Source organism: Typopeltis vanoorti, chromosome 7 (assembly GCF_054136105.1).
Source record: "Typopeltis vanoorti isolate ZY-2024b chromosome 7, IOZ_Tvanoo_1.0, whole genome shotgun sequence".
Taxonomy (NCBI): domain Eukaryota; kingdom Metazoa; phylum Arthropoda; class Arachnida; order Uropygi; family Thelyphonidae; genus Typopeltis; species Typopeltis vanoorti.
Genome location: NC_143555.1, coordinates 34,960,719 through 34,973,223, shown reverse-complemented (window position 1 = coordinate 34,973,223; position 12,505 = coordinate 34,960,719). Strand labels below are relative to the sequence as shown.

The 12,505-nt window shown below is 35.7% G+C and overlaps 1 protein-coding gene across 2 annotated transcripts in view; it reads right to left on the bottom strand.

The window, feature by feature from the left end:
• Positions 1–9,294, bottom strand: part of LOC150104578 (ATP-dependent RNA helicase DDX55) — a 370,346-nt gene extending 361,052 nt beyond the window's left edge. For both annotated transcript variants that reach the window (XM_090395791.1, XM_090395793.1), the window contains exon 1: positions 9,029–9,294. In XM_090395791.1, the coding sequence (XP_090251917.1) occupies positions 9,029–9,031 (3 nt within the window). In that variant the 5' untranslated portion in view covers positions 9,032–9,294. The remainder of the gene's footprint in view (positions 1–9,028) is intronic.
• Positions 9,295–12,505: the final 3,211 nt, after the last annotated feature.

Here is a 12,505-nt window from a genome sequence, read left to right as displayed (position 1 = left end):
TCCAAAACGGAAATTTCTCCCTTTAAGAGGTCACACTGCTACACGTATCCTTTCTAGAATAACCAAAAGAGATAAAGTTATTTTCAAAAATTCCTCGGAATGTTTCATAATATACTTTATTTTCTGGGTTATTTTGTATGTACATTAAATGAACTTTTGAAATATTCAAATCCTCTGAAAGGTATAATTTTTGGGTTTCTTTTAGCGAATAATGGGATTTTCATCCCCTCAGACTTTTAATAAAACTGTTAACTTTGTTCTTAGTCTCTTCTGAAATTTTGTGGGGTCTGTTTAGGTGTTTACCATGCCCATCTTTAAGTGACTGACCAGTATTTATCAAACAGTTTTTAATCCTTCTCACTCGTTCTTCAGATATACCATGCAAAGAAATAAATGCTTTACGGCAAATTCTGACATCTTCGCTATTCCCCTCATCGCCACCTTGCAGTAATCTGACACGAAAAGCAAATGAAGCCGTGTTCACCCTCGCATCAACTCCTTTTCTAGGATGCTTTCTCATTATGGGAAGGATTGTAATTTAGTCCACTTAAATAAGAGTTTTGGTCATTATAGTTCCCTAATAAGTTAAAATCACAAATAATTCTTTTTCGTTCGGCATCAGGAATAGTTTCGAAACAACAATACCTTTTGCATAAACAGTCAGGACCAAATTCGTGCGTTGTTGCACGAAGAATTTTCATTACATCTCTAGTCCTACCTGTCTTTTTTCGTTTCTTTGTGAGTTTTTCTTTAGTATCAACTTCACTTTCGAACTATTAGAATAATTACTTATCATTTTCGCACTACTTTTTATTATTAAAAAACAATTAAAATACTCGTAAAACCAAAACAGTAAAACTATAATCAAGACTAGTAGTGATTGAATAAACCACTGATAACAAAATAATGGCTCATGCAATAGTGATAATAGTTGATGTGATTGGACCGAAGTTGCTTTTCCATACAACCGCTCGGACTGAGGGTGTTCTTCCCAAGTTTAAGAAATATTCTCCGTTCATTTGTCTGAACTGAGGGTGTTTATGCAGAAAATCGTATTTATGAGATGAAACCTTCCTTTAATCCCCAACAGATGGCAGCATTAGGTTGAATTCACAAAAATTGGACTGAAGTTGTTTTTCCTCTGTACCCTTCAATTATTTATTATATGTGACGAGCAGCCAATGATGAGAACAGAACAATACAAACTTCTTTAAATTTTTCTGAATACATTTTTCTCACCCCTCCTATTTACCTAACCTATCCTCTTCGCTCCCTGCGGAGCATAGGGCCTCAACCATTGACTTCCATCTGACTCTATTCAATGCTTCTTTTTTGATCTCTTTCCAGGAACATCCCAACTGTCTTGCCTCTGTTTCTAGTTCTCTTCTCCAAGTTATCCTGTGTCTACCTCTTTTCCTCTTGCCTTGGGAATTTCATTCTAGTCAATTTTTGCTATTTCTTTATCTGGGTTCCTGATTATGTGAGCTATCCAGTTCCATTTTCTTTTAGTGATTTCATTTCTGATGCTGGTTTGACCTGTTCTCTCCCAAGGTTCTATGTTTGTTATTTTATTTGGCTAGTATATTCCTAGTATCTTCCTCAAGCATTTGTTTATGTAGACCTGTATTTTATTTATGTTTTCCTTTGTTGGTGACCATGTCTCAGCTCCATATAGTAAAACTGGTTTACCATTAGTGCTGAAGAGTCTAATTTTGATTTTTAATTTTATTTTCTTTGGACCCCCAAATTTTCTTCATCATACTGAATGCAATGTGTGCTTTCTGGATTCTATTTTGTATATCCTGTTTGGTTCCTCCTTGTGTGCTGATCACTGATCCCAGGTAGACAAAGTTATCTACCTGTTCCAGTGTATTCTTGTTCCCTAGTATTTCAAAGTTAGTCTTTGAAATACTTTTCAATCCACATTTATTTGCTTCCTGGTTTAAATTATCTATTTTCTTTTGGAGGTGTTGATGCTTTTGTGCCAAAAGGCTTATATCATCTGCAAAATCCAGGTCACTGATTTTATTTGACCATTCCCATTGAATGCCAATTTTTTCTTCAAATGTTTTCCTCATCACCCAATCAATAACAATGAGAAAGATGGTTGAGGAGAGTATATATCCTTGTCTTACTCCTGTGTTTGTTGCAAATGGTTCTGATAGTTTGCCATTATTTATTATTTGGATTTTGGATTTTTCACGAGTTTTCTTTGTTATATTTATGATTTTCTGAGGAATCCTGTAGTGCTTCATTAACTTCCATATACTGTAGTCTTTCTGTCTATGCTATCAAATGCATGTTCAAAGTCGATGAATCCCAAATTTAGGCTACTCTGCAACTCTATTGATTGTTCAACAATTATTCTTAATGTTATTATCTGGTCAATACAAGATCTGTTTGGCCTGAACCAGCCTGTTCTTTCCTGAGTTTAGTTTCAATTTCTTGTTTCTTTCTTTCTGGCAATATTCTAGTAAATACTTTATTTACAACATTTAGAAGTGAAATCCCTCTCCAATTTTTACAAAGTATTATATCTCCCTTTTTTGGAAGTTTCACCAGGAGTCCTGATATTCCAGTCTTCTGGCCATTCCTCCTTTTCCCATATTTGATTAAATAGCAGGTGTAGCATTTCAACAGTAATGTTTATATCTGCTTTAAGCAGTTCAGCCTGTATATTGTCACTCCCAGCTGCTTTATTGTTTTTTGTTTTCTTTACTGCCTGAGTTATTTCTAGTTTAGTTATAGTTCCTGTATTAATTTTAAGTATTTCTTCTTCTGGTGTTTCTGGTATTTCTTGTTCTAGGTTTTCTATTTCTCCATTTAAAATTTCTTGGAAATGTTCTACCCATCTTTTTCTATGTCTGCTTTATTTGTGAGTAACTTTCCTTGTTTATTTTTTACAGGTCCTTCTCTTTTAAAACTCTTCCCAGCTAACTTTCTTGTTATCTCTTTGGGTCAAATTTACTTGCTACTTCTTCCACCTCTTTACACTTTCCTCCAGGAAAACTCTTTTATCTTTCCTTGCACTTTTTTTTACCTGTCTGTTTTTAAGCCTGCATCTTTCATTTACTCTATTTCTTTTGTACTTTGCAGAAGTTTATTCCATAAGGCTTTTCTTTCTTCACATAATTTGATGGTTTCTTCAGAGATTCATTATTTGCGATTCCTACTCTGCCTTCCCAGAACTTCTTTGGCGGAACTATTAAATATATTCTTTATTTTTTCCCAGTTCTCTTCAATGTCTATTTTCTTATGCTGTTCTACAAGGCTTGCATATGTATTCCTTAATGTTACTTTATATTTATCTTTTGTATCCTTGTGTTTCAGTTTGGATATATTGTATTTAATTATTTGGTTCTTGTCTTTAAATATTTTTCTTAGTTTCATTTTTATTTTTGCAATCAATAATAAGTGGTCTGTAAAGGCATCTGCACCTCTCCAAACTCTTACATCCATCAAAGAGGTTCTCCAAGGTGTGTTGATTAAAATATGGTCTATTTGGTTTTTGGATTTCTTATCCGGTGATATCCAAGTCTGTTTATGGATGTCTTTATGCTTAAATAAGGTTCCTCCTATGATCATATTAAGGGAGAGGAATTGGTGGCGCAGATAGCATCAGCCTGGCCAAAAATTATTGCGATCACTGAGACGTGGTTGACAGAAAGAGATATAAAAACAGGAATAGAAGTCGCTGGGTATAGCATTTTTCGCAAGGATAGGAGGGGAAAGCGTGGTGGTGGGGTGCTGCTTATGATAAGTGATGACCTATGTCCTCTAAGAGTGGAGAATTTGGAAGGTAGTGAGACAAATGATTTTGAGAGCGTATGGTGTGAGGTAGAGGTAGGCAAGACAGGATATTTAGTGGGGTGTTGCTACAGACCCAGGAGCACAGAGGATGGGGACCAGGAGATGTTTAGACAGCTAAGTTTGGCAAGTGCAAGAAGAATGATTGTTATGGGAGATTTTAACTTCAGTAGTATAAATTGGACAGAGGAAGATGCATGTAACAATAGGGGAATGGAATTTCTAGAATTCTTGAGGGACAAATGTCTTAGGCAACATGTAACAGAGGGAACAAGAGGTTCAAAAATTTTGGATTTGGTTATAGCATCAGAAGAGTTGATAATAACTGAGTTGACGTCTCTCCCAGCAGTTGGAGAGAGTGACCATATGGTTTTGACTTGGAAAATGAATAGATATGCAGGAGTATCAAAGAGACGGGAACTTATGTGGAATTATAAGGCAGGTGATTATAATAGTCTTAGACGTCAACTTCGGGAAGTTTCATGGAGGGAGGAATTGGAAGGCCGGGATATCACCAGTGCGTGGGAAATTGTGAAAGAATATTTGTTATCAGCAATGGTAAGTTGTATACCACGAGTGAAGAAGAGGGCGCAATTTGGAGTAAAGTGGATGACAAACAATATTAAACAGGAATTGCATGCGAAAAAGAGGCTATGGAAGAGATATAAGGAGACAGGTGAAGAGATGCATGAGGAATATAAGACACAGGCCAGAAGAGTGACTCGTGTGGTAAGGAAAGCGAAACTGGAATATGAGAGGAGTTTGGCCCTAAGATCCAAAGAAAATCCTAGGGAATTTTTTAGCTATGTGGCCAGTAGGAGGAGAAATGACTGTGGAAGAATGATATTGTGGGATAAAAATGGGAATAGAGTGACTGATGCAGAGGACATAGTGGAATTGTTCAATGAACACTTTATTGGAGTATTTCATCCTAGAGGAGTCAGTTTTAATGCTAGAGGGATAGGACTGGTATGAGGTCTGAAGGTACAGGAGGAGAGTGTGTTTCAGATACTGAGTACTCTGGATGTCAGTAAAGCTGTGGGACTGGATGGTATTTCGCCACGAGTTTTGAGAGAATGTGCTAGGGAATTGACAATACCTTTAACGTGGCTTTTCAATGAAAGTCTGGCTTTGGCAAAGGTGCCCAGGGAATGGAAGGAAGGTAAGATAGTGCCATTGCATAAGGGTGGTAACAGACTGGAAGTGTCTAATTATAGGCAAGTCTGTGTGTCATCGGTAGTTGTTAAGATCTTGGAGAAAGTAGTGAGGGACCGTGTACAGCATTGGGCAGATGAGGGTAATGTTATCTGTGAGAATCAACATGGATTTGTGAAAGGACGCTCTTGTTTTAGCAATATGCTAGCCTTTTATAATAAAGTTACAAGAGCATTAGATGAGGGAAAGGCATATACTGCAATTTTCTTAGACTTGGCGAAGGCATTTGACAGGGTGCCACATGATAAGCTGATATTTAAGTTGCAGCACATGGGTCTGGATGTCAGATTGGTCAACTGGATTCAGGATTGGCTGTCTGATAGGTATCAGAGAGTTGTGTATGGTGGAGCAGTTTCCAGGAAGCAGATGGTTACAAGTGGGGTCCCACAGGGCTCAGTACTAGGACCTATATTGTTTAACCTTTATATCAATGATATAGCCAGTGGATTGCAGGGGGATATTCAGTTGTTTGCGGATGATGCAAAGCTTGGAAGGATTATTAGTAATAGTGCAGATGTGGTAGCCCTGCAAGAGGATTTAAATAAGCTAGATAGATGGGCAAATGAATGGGGGCATCGGTTTAATGCAGCAAAATGTAAGGTCTTGAGGTTTGGGAAACATCGATGGGATGCTGCATACTCTATGGGAGGAGTTATACTGGAGGAAGTAGGGGAGACAAGAGATCTGGGGTTGATGATTGATAGAAACCTGAAGTTTAGGGGACATATTGCAAAGGTGGTGAAGGTAACACAGAGGATTGCTGCTATTATGAGAAGGACACTGACCTGCAGAGATAAGAGGGTTATCATTCCGTTGTATAAGTCTCTGATCAGACCACACTTCGACTATTGTTCTCAGATTTGGTCCCCAGGATTTGAAGGGGATAAATTAACTGTGGAAAGGATACAAAGACGGATGACAAAGATGGTTTCAGGACTGTACAAGGATAGTTATGAGGATCGGCTGAGAGAATGTGGACTGCAGAGTTTGGTGGATAGAAGAAGGAGAGGTGATATGATTGAGACTTTTAAACTGTTGAGAGGTGGTTACAGGGTTGACACTGGGGAGTTCTTTCGCTTGGTTGATCAGCGGGAAGGAGTGATGACAAGAGGCCATCCCTGGAAGTTACGAAAGGAAACTGTGAGCAAGAGGGTAAGGAGTGATTTCTTTGTGTGGAGGGTGGTTGAGCCGTGGAATGCATTGCCTGATGGAGTGGTGGGAGCGAGAACGGTCAGTGGGTTTAAGGAGTGGTATGATAAACTTTGTGTTTCTCAGGGGGGGGACCTCCCTCGATGAGTCTTGACAGACTTTATGTCTAGAAAGGACCTCCCTCGATGAGTCTTTTGACTCCTTGGAGGCCTGAATAATAATAATAATAATAATAATAATATCATTGAAAGTGCAAAAGTCTTTTAGGATTTCCCCATTTTCGTTACAGTTTCCTAAACCTTCTTTTCCCACTATTCGTTCATATCCCACGTTACTATCTCCTACTTTTGCATTCATGTCACCTATAATTAAAAGTATATCTTTACTTTTTACTTCATCGACTTCTTTCTGCAGCATGTCATAGAAGTCTTCTTTCTCTTCTGTTTTTGCATTGTTTGTTGGTCCATATATTATAGTCACATTTCTGTATTTAGTTTTAAATCTAGCTTTGATGATTCTTTCAGAAACTGGTTTCCATTCAATTAGTGCTCTTCCAGTATCTGTTGTTAGCATGAAAGCTACACCTTTGCTATGTGTGTCATCTTCATTTTGGTTTCCAGAAAATAAAAAGTATTTGTTTGTTGTTAGTTGGATTTCTCTGCTACCACTCCATCTTGTCTCATTTAGACCTAGTATTTCTATTTTGTATCTGTCCATTTCTCTGGTTAGTAAGTTAGCTTTTCCACTTTCATACAAAGTCCTAATATCCCAGCATCCAATTTTGGTTGAAAGTTTTGGGCTAAAGAGGTTTTTTCTTGGAGTTTTCCGCCTGTGATCTTCCCCAATGGGACTTTCATTGGCTTGCTTCATTTCCCCAGTACTTCTCCCTCTTGGTTTTGGTTTCTGTAGTAATATGTTTTTTCTATATTATGGTTGCTAGCCACAAGTACAACCCTCCTCCTTTCTCATTCGGGCCTGGGAGCAGCAATGGCGGAGTTCCCCCTCCTATTTATTTCTCCAAAATTTGTATTGGTTTTATTGGCACAGTAACATATCACCTTTTTATCAAAAGAATATTTCTTGACATTTTTCAAAAGATAATCACACAAGATGTCTGAAGTTTCTCCTGATACATCTTGAAAATGTAGCAGTATTATCTGAATCCCATTAGCTAAAGTAAAGTACTGAACCACTATAGGGCCTAGCTTTATGTCTTTATAATTTGAACTATCAATTGTTATACATAACTAACATTTTTTAATGAATCCAACATTTCATTGAAAATTAATGGCGATATCACATTTACAACTATTGCGTCAGTTTTTGCAAAAATTTTGTTCAAATTGGTTTGAATAGCTTTCCAATTAACTTAGGTGTACAGTCTGATGTTTTGAAACTGATTTCATGCATTGCGGAATGATAGCAAATACGGTTTCTTTAGCAGCACATTTAAGATCATCATCAGTAGCATCGGCTGATTTAAAATAGACAACAATATTAAAAGATGAAACACTACTTACTGCTCTCTTGTGTTTAGCAATTTTTATATGATCTTCTATATCACCTAATCCTTTGTGTGCAACTGAGAAGTCTCCATTACACAATGTGCAACTTACTTGATCATTGTAGAAAGTTTTTTTTTTTACCTTGGGTTTATTAAAGATACATGGTAAAGTAAAGAATACAAAACTTAAAAAAAAAAAAAACAGGTAGCAGACTTTTCAGACACAAACATCAAACACACAAGGAGAATTACTAATCACTAAACACGTAAGCACCAATAATTTAAAAATCTTGGAATATTTTCAATCCTGGACACAGCCATGGACATAATTAAAAATCCAGGACTGTCCAGGCCAATCCTGAACATCTGGTAATTCTAATGCTGTCAAGAAGGGGGGCTAGGGCTAGATTTTTTTCTCACAGAGTGTTCTGTGATTGGAATGGATTATTGTTGGATGTTGCATGTGCTAGTGGCATGAATGAATTCAAACACAGGTATGACAGCTGGTGTGAATAGTCTGTAGCATCTACTATGGGATGGGGAGGGTAATTAAGCTTATGAATTTAAGGCAATAGGTACTTTTAGATGGGTTCTTAGTGCTTTTTATTTATTTATTTTTTTCCCTCAGAATTGGTGGTATAATCTAAAAGTTTAAAAGTACCGAGTGCTCTAGGCTGCACTTTCATTTTACGATTATAATCGCTAGTACAGGGGCCAACAGTAGCATTACCTTGTCAGCTCTAGTAATGATTATCATTTTGTCTCTACAGAATTTACGTATAACATAATCATTACCAGAGATGACAATGGATTAAGAGTGATAGTGACATCACCCAACACACTGACAACGGGTAAGGTTGCTTGAGGTGGAGAAAACATGTAGAATTTGTGCTCGTGTTGCTAAATGCTTTTTTTTTTTTTTTTTTTTTAGTTTCGAAATTCAAGACACAATATGATATTTTGGGTAAATTCTCAATGAAGTCCGGTGTCGCTCGATATTAAAAAACCAAGGAAGAGATGGGGAATAAGCTCTGATCATCTTAATGCAGATAATATCCGTTTTCGGTTATCAAAGGTGTATGGTTAATGATAATATCAAATTTCAGGTTTGTTTCCCATAATTTTATACAGTTCCATCTTTTAAATCAATGGCACAGCCTAAAATTCTCTGATCAGTGAGGAATTTTAACACTACCCAACAACTAACTTTTCTAGGAAATAACTGGGAAGCATATACATAAATCTTAATGATAAAAAAAAAAAAACGGAATGTTTGAATAAAACAGTAATTGTACTAACATAAAAAATTAAATAATTTAAAAAAATAATACCCTACTTTTTCAATATACATACCATAATAAAATAATCTGAAAAAAATCAACAAAACTCATGCCACTTTACACAAACCAATATTGCATAATCCCGCCGTGGGTATAGATGTTTGTGATTATTTGTGAAAATACCAGTGGGCAGTAGATGGCGTTGGTGTAGTTGCCGTTAGATGTAGTTGGTGGAGTCAGAAAGCTTGGAGGTGTCACGTAATAATAACAATATTATTATTATTATTATTATTCGTGACACCTCCAAGGAGTCCGAAGACTCATCGCAGGAGACCTACAACTGTCTCAACCACTACACCGAACCTCTACCACTAATCATCTCCATCAACGCCATCTACTGCCCAACTCCACCACTACCACAACTAGTATTTTTTGTCTGTAAATTGCGTGTGTTCTATAATAGAAGTACATATTTACAGAACCGTTAACCTTAGTTCTCAAAGTTGTTTTGAGTTATATAATATATATATAATGTAATAATTATATATATATATTATATATAACTCAAATATATAGTTCAAGTCTATAGTTCAAGTCTAAAGATGGTACAACACCAGGGCAACTCATCTTTAGACTTGAACTTTGTTTCAGGCGCAAACTTAATTGTTTGCATACTTGGGATTAGGAGCTAAAATAACCAAGCATATAAAATTGCTTGGTTATCCTAATATACAATATACCCAAGTTAAAAATTTATTCCCATATATATATATATATATATATATATATATATATATTTTTTTTTTAATACATTTAATGACTTAAAAACCGAGATTACTATAAAGATTTAATAAGATTAATACAACTAGTTTTCGGCTTATAATAGCCTTCATCAGGTATTCTTAAAGGAAGAGAATAGTAATAAACATTGAAGTATCTAAAAACTTGAAAATACAGGTAAAATATCGCCACACACAATTGATACATAAAAAACGTTGTATTTTTTCAAGTTGTTCTAACAGACGTCCCATTGTTTGTTGCAAGTATGCGTGCAGACTCACGTGAACGCCAATATTGAATAACTGCAGCATGGCTATCTGGGATGTTATAACTCAAATTGTTGTTTAAGTGGACAGGATTCAGAAGGATTTCCCTTGATTCTATAATTTTTCTCTCAAACTCATCATCAGAGCGAAAAATATTTTCTGATCTATCCCAGCAAACGGAGTGGCTTTGTTGATCATCATTAGGATTATTTGAAAAAAGAACATGACTGGATAACACAGTTGCATGTGATCTTTTGTAAGAGATGTCTCTTTTATGCTCTTCTATACGTTGCTCAACAGATTTGTTAGTTTGTCCGAAATAAGGGATATTGCAATCGCACCATAATTTATATACACCTGGATATTTTAGGTTGTGATGAGGAGGCTTTGGATGACTGATTAGAGAACGGATTTTTGGAAGGGTGGTGAAGAACCTCTTGATGTTATATTTTTTAAGGACTTTTGCTAATTTGTTAGAGACTGTACTAATATATGGGATGGAGATGCTGCCTTTAAAATTACTAGTTCCTGTGGTGCACTGTCTAGAAGGATCCAGAAGAAATTTCTTAATCGTTTTTTCAGAGTAACCATTTTGTTTAAAGATAAGCGAGAGTTGATTTATTTGTTTTTGTAGTTCATCTTGTTCATTCAAGAGAGAGCATGCTCTGTGTACTAAGGTAGATATAGTTCCACGTTTTTGTGGTGGAAAATGATGAGAAAGATTATGCAGATATCTATTGGTATGAGTAGGTTTTCTGTATATAGAGATTTTTAATCTTTCAGAGCAACGTGTAAGCATGACATCCAGGAAAGGCAAGGAGTTATTATTTTCTAGATCAGCAGTAAATTTTATATTAGGATGTTGGATGTTAAGATGATTAAGAAAAGCTATGAGAGATGTGTGTCCGTGATTCCAAACAATGAAAATATCATCAACATATCTTTTCCAAACTTTCAGTTTAAATGAGAAGGAATATATGGCTTTCGTTTCAAAATCTTCAAGAAAGATGTTAACTAGAACTGGGGATAAAGGATTGCCCATTGCCAGGCTTTGTTTTTGTTGGTAAACGGAGTCCTGATATTTGAAGTAACCAGAATGAATGCAATGTTTTAATAAAGCAAACATTTTTTTTTTTTTGGATAATTTGTCCTTTAGTAATGTAAGTACCTCATCTATAGGAACGTTAGTAAACAAAGATATAATGTCAAAACTTGCTAGAATGTCATTTTTATTGATGGCAATATCTTTTATACGTGAAACAAAATCTGTGGTGTTTTTGATGAAAGATGAAGATTTATTGGAGAAACACTTGAGGTACTTTGCTAGATATTTTGAAAGTTTATATGTAGGTGAATCAATTCCTTCCACAATTGGGCAAAGAGAGATGTTTTCTTTATGAATTTTGGGTACTCCAGATGCGTGGGATAAGAAGATGTAGAGAGCGTAAAGAGAGGCTAACAGTATGAAGAAGTTCACTCGCAGTCTTTAACAAGTTGTTTGTACGGTTTTGTAATTGTCTTGTAGGATCTTCCTGAAGAATTGAATATGTCGAACTATCTCCAAGTAATTGAAGCATTTTGTTGTGGTAATCTTCAGAGTTGAGGATGACTGTGGAATTGCCTTTATCAGCAGGTAAAATAATAATGTTACTGTTCTGTTTTAGATTTTTTAGGGCTTGTCTTTCAGCCAGAGAAATATTATCTGTTGGAGGTTTAGCATTATTTATAATGAAAATAGGCCTGAAAATAAACAGGTTAGTATTTCTCAAACGTTGTAAGTTCCATTCAGTTTTTCCTAAATTCATCTCTTTTCAAGAAAAAATAACAACGGAACGCACTAAAAGAATTTATCATAAAGCTAAGATGGATCTCCGCAGCGAAAGAATTTCAGACACAAAACGTTGTTTAGCTTTTTTGTTCACCACTAAAAGATCTTTAGCTCAAAAACTTGAAGAAATTATGGATAATGAAAACTTATATGATTTTATCATTAACAGTGAAACACAAGCCACTCGAATACAAAACAATAATAAGTATACTCTTATTCGGAAATTCAATAATCTACAAAGGATACAAAACAGATCTAGTCATAGTGAAGCCCGTATTAATCCTGAAAAAGTTGTACTGAACAAATCTCATATTTTAACGGATGCGGAAACGGATATTCTTAGCAAAGGTCTCAATTTCATTCCCTCACCAAAATTTATCCCTAAAGAATCTCTCCTTAAAAAAATAGAAAAGGCAAGTTCACTCATTCCTAATCATTTGGCGAAACTTCTTCGTATTGAATCGATTTTCATTATAAATAATGCTAAACCTCCAACAGATAATATTTCTCTGGCTGAAAGACAAGCCCTAAAAAATCTAAAACAGAACAGTAACATTATTATTTTGCCTGCTGATAAAGGCAATTCCACGGTCATCCTCAACTCCGAAGATTACCACAACAAAATGGTTTAATTACTTGGAGATAGTTCGACATATTCAATTCTTCAGGAAGATCC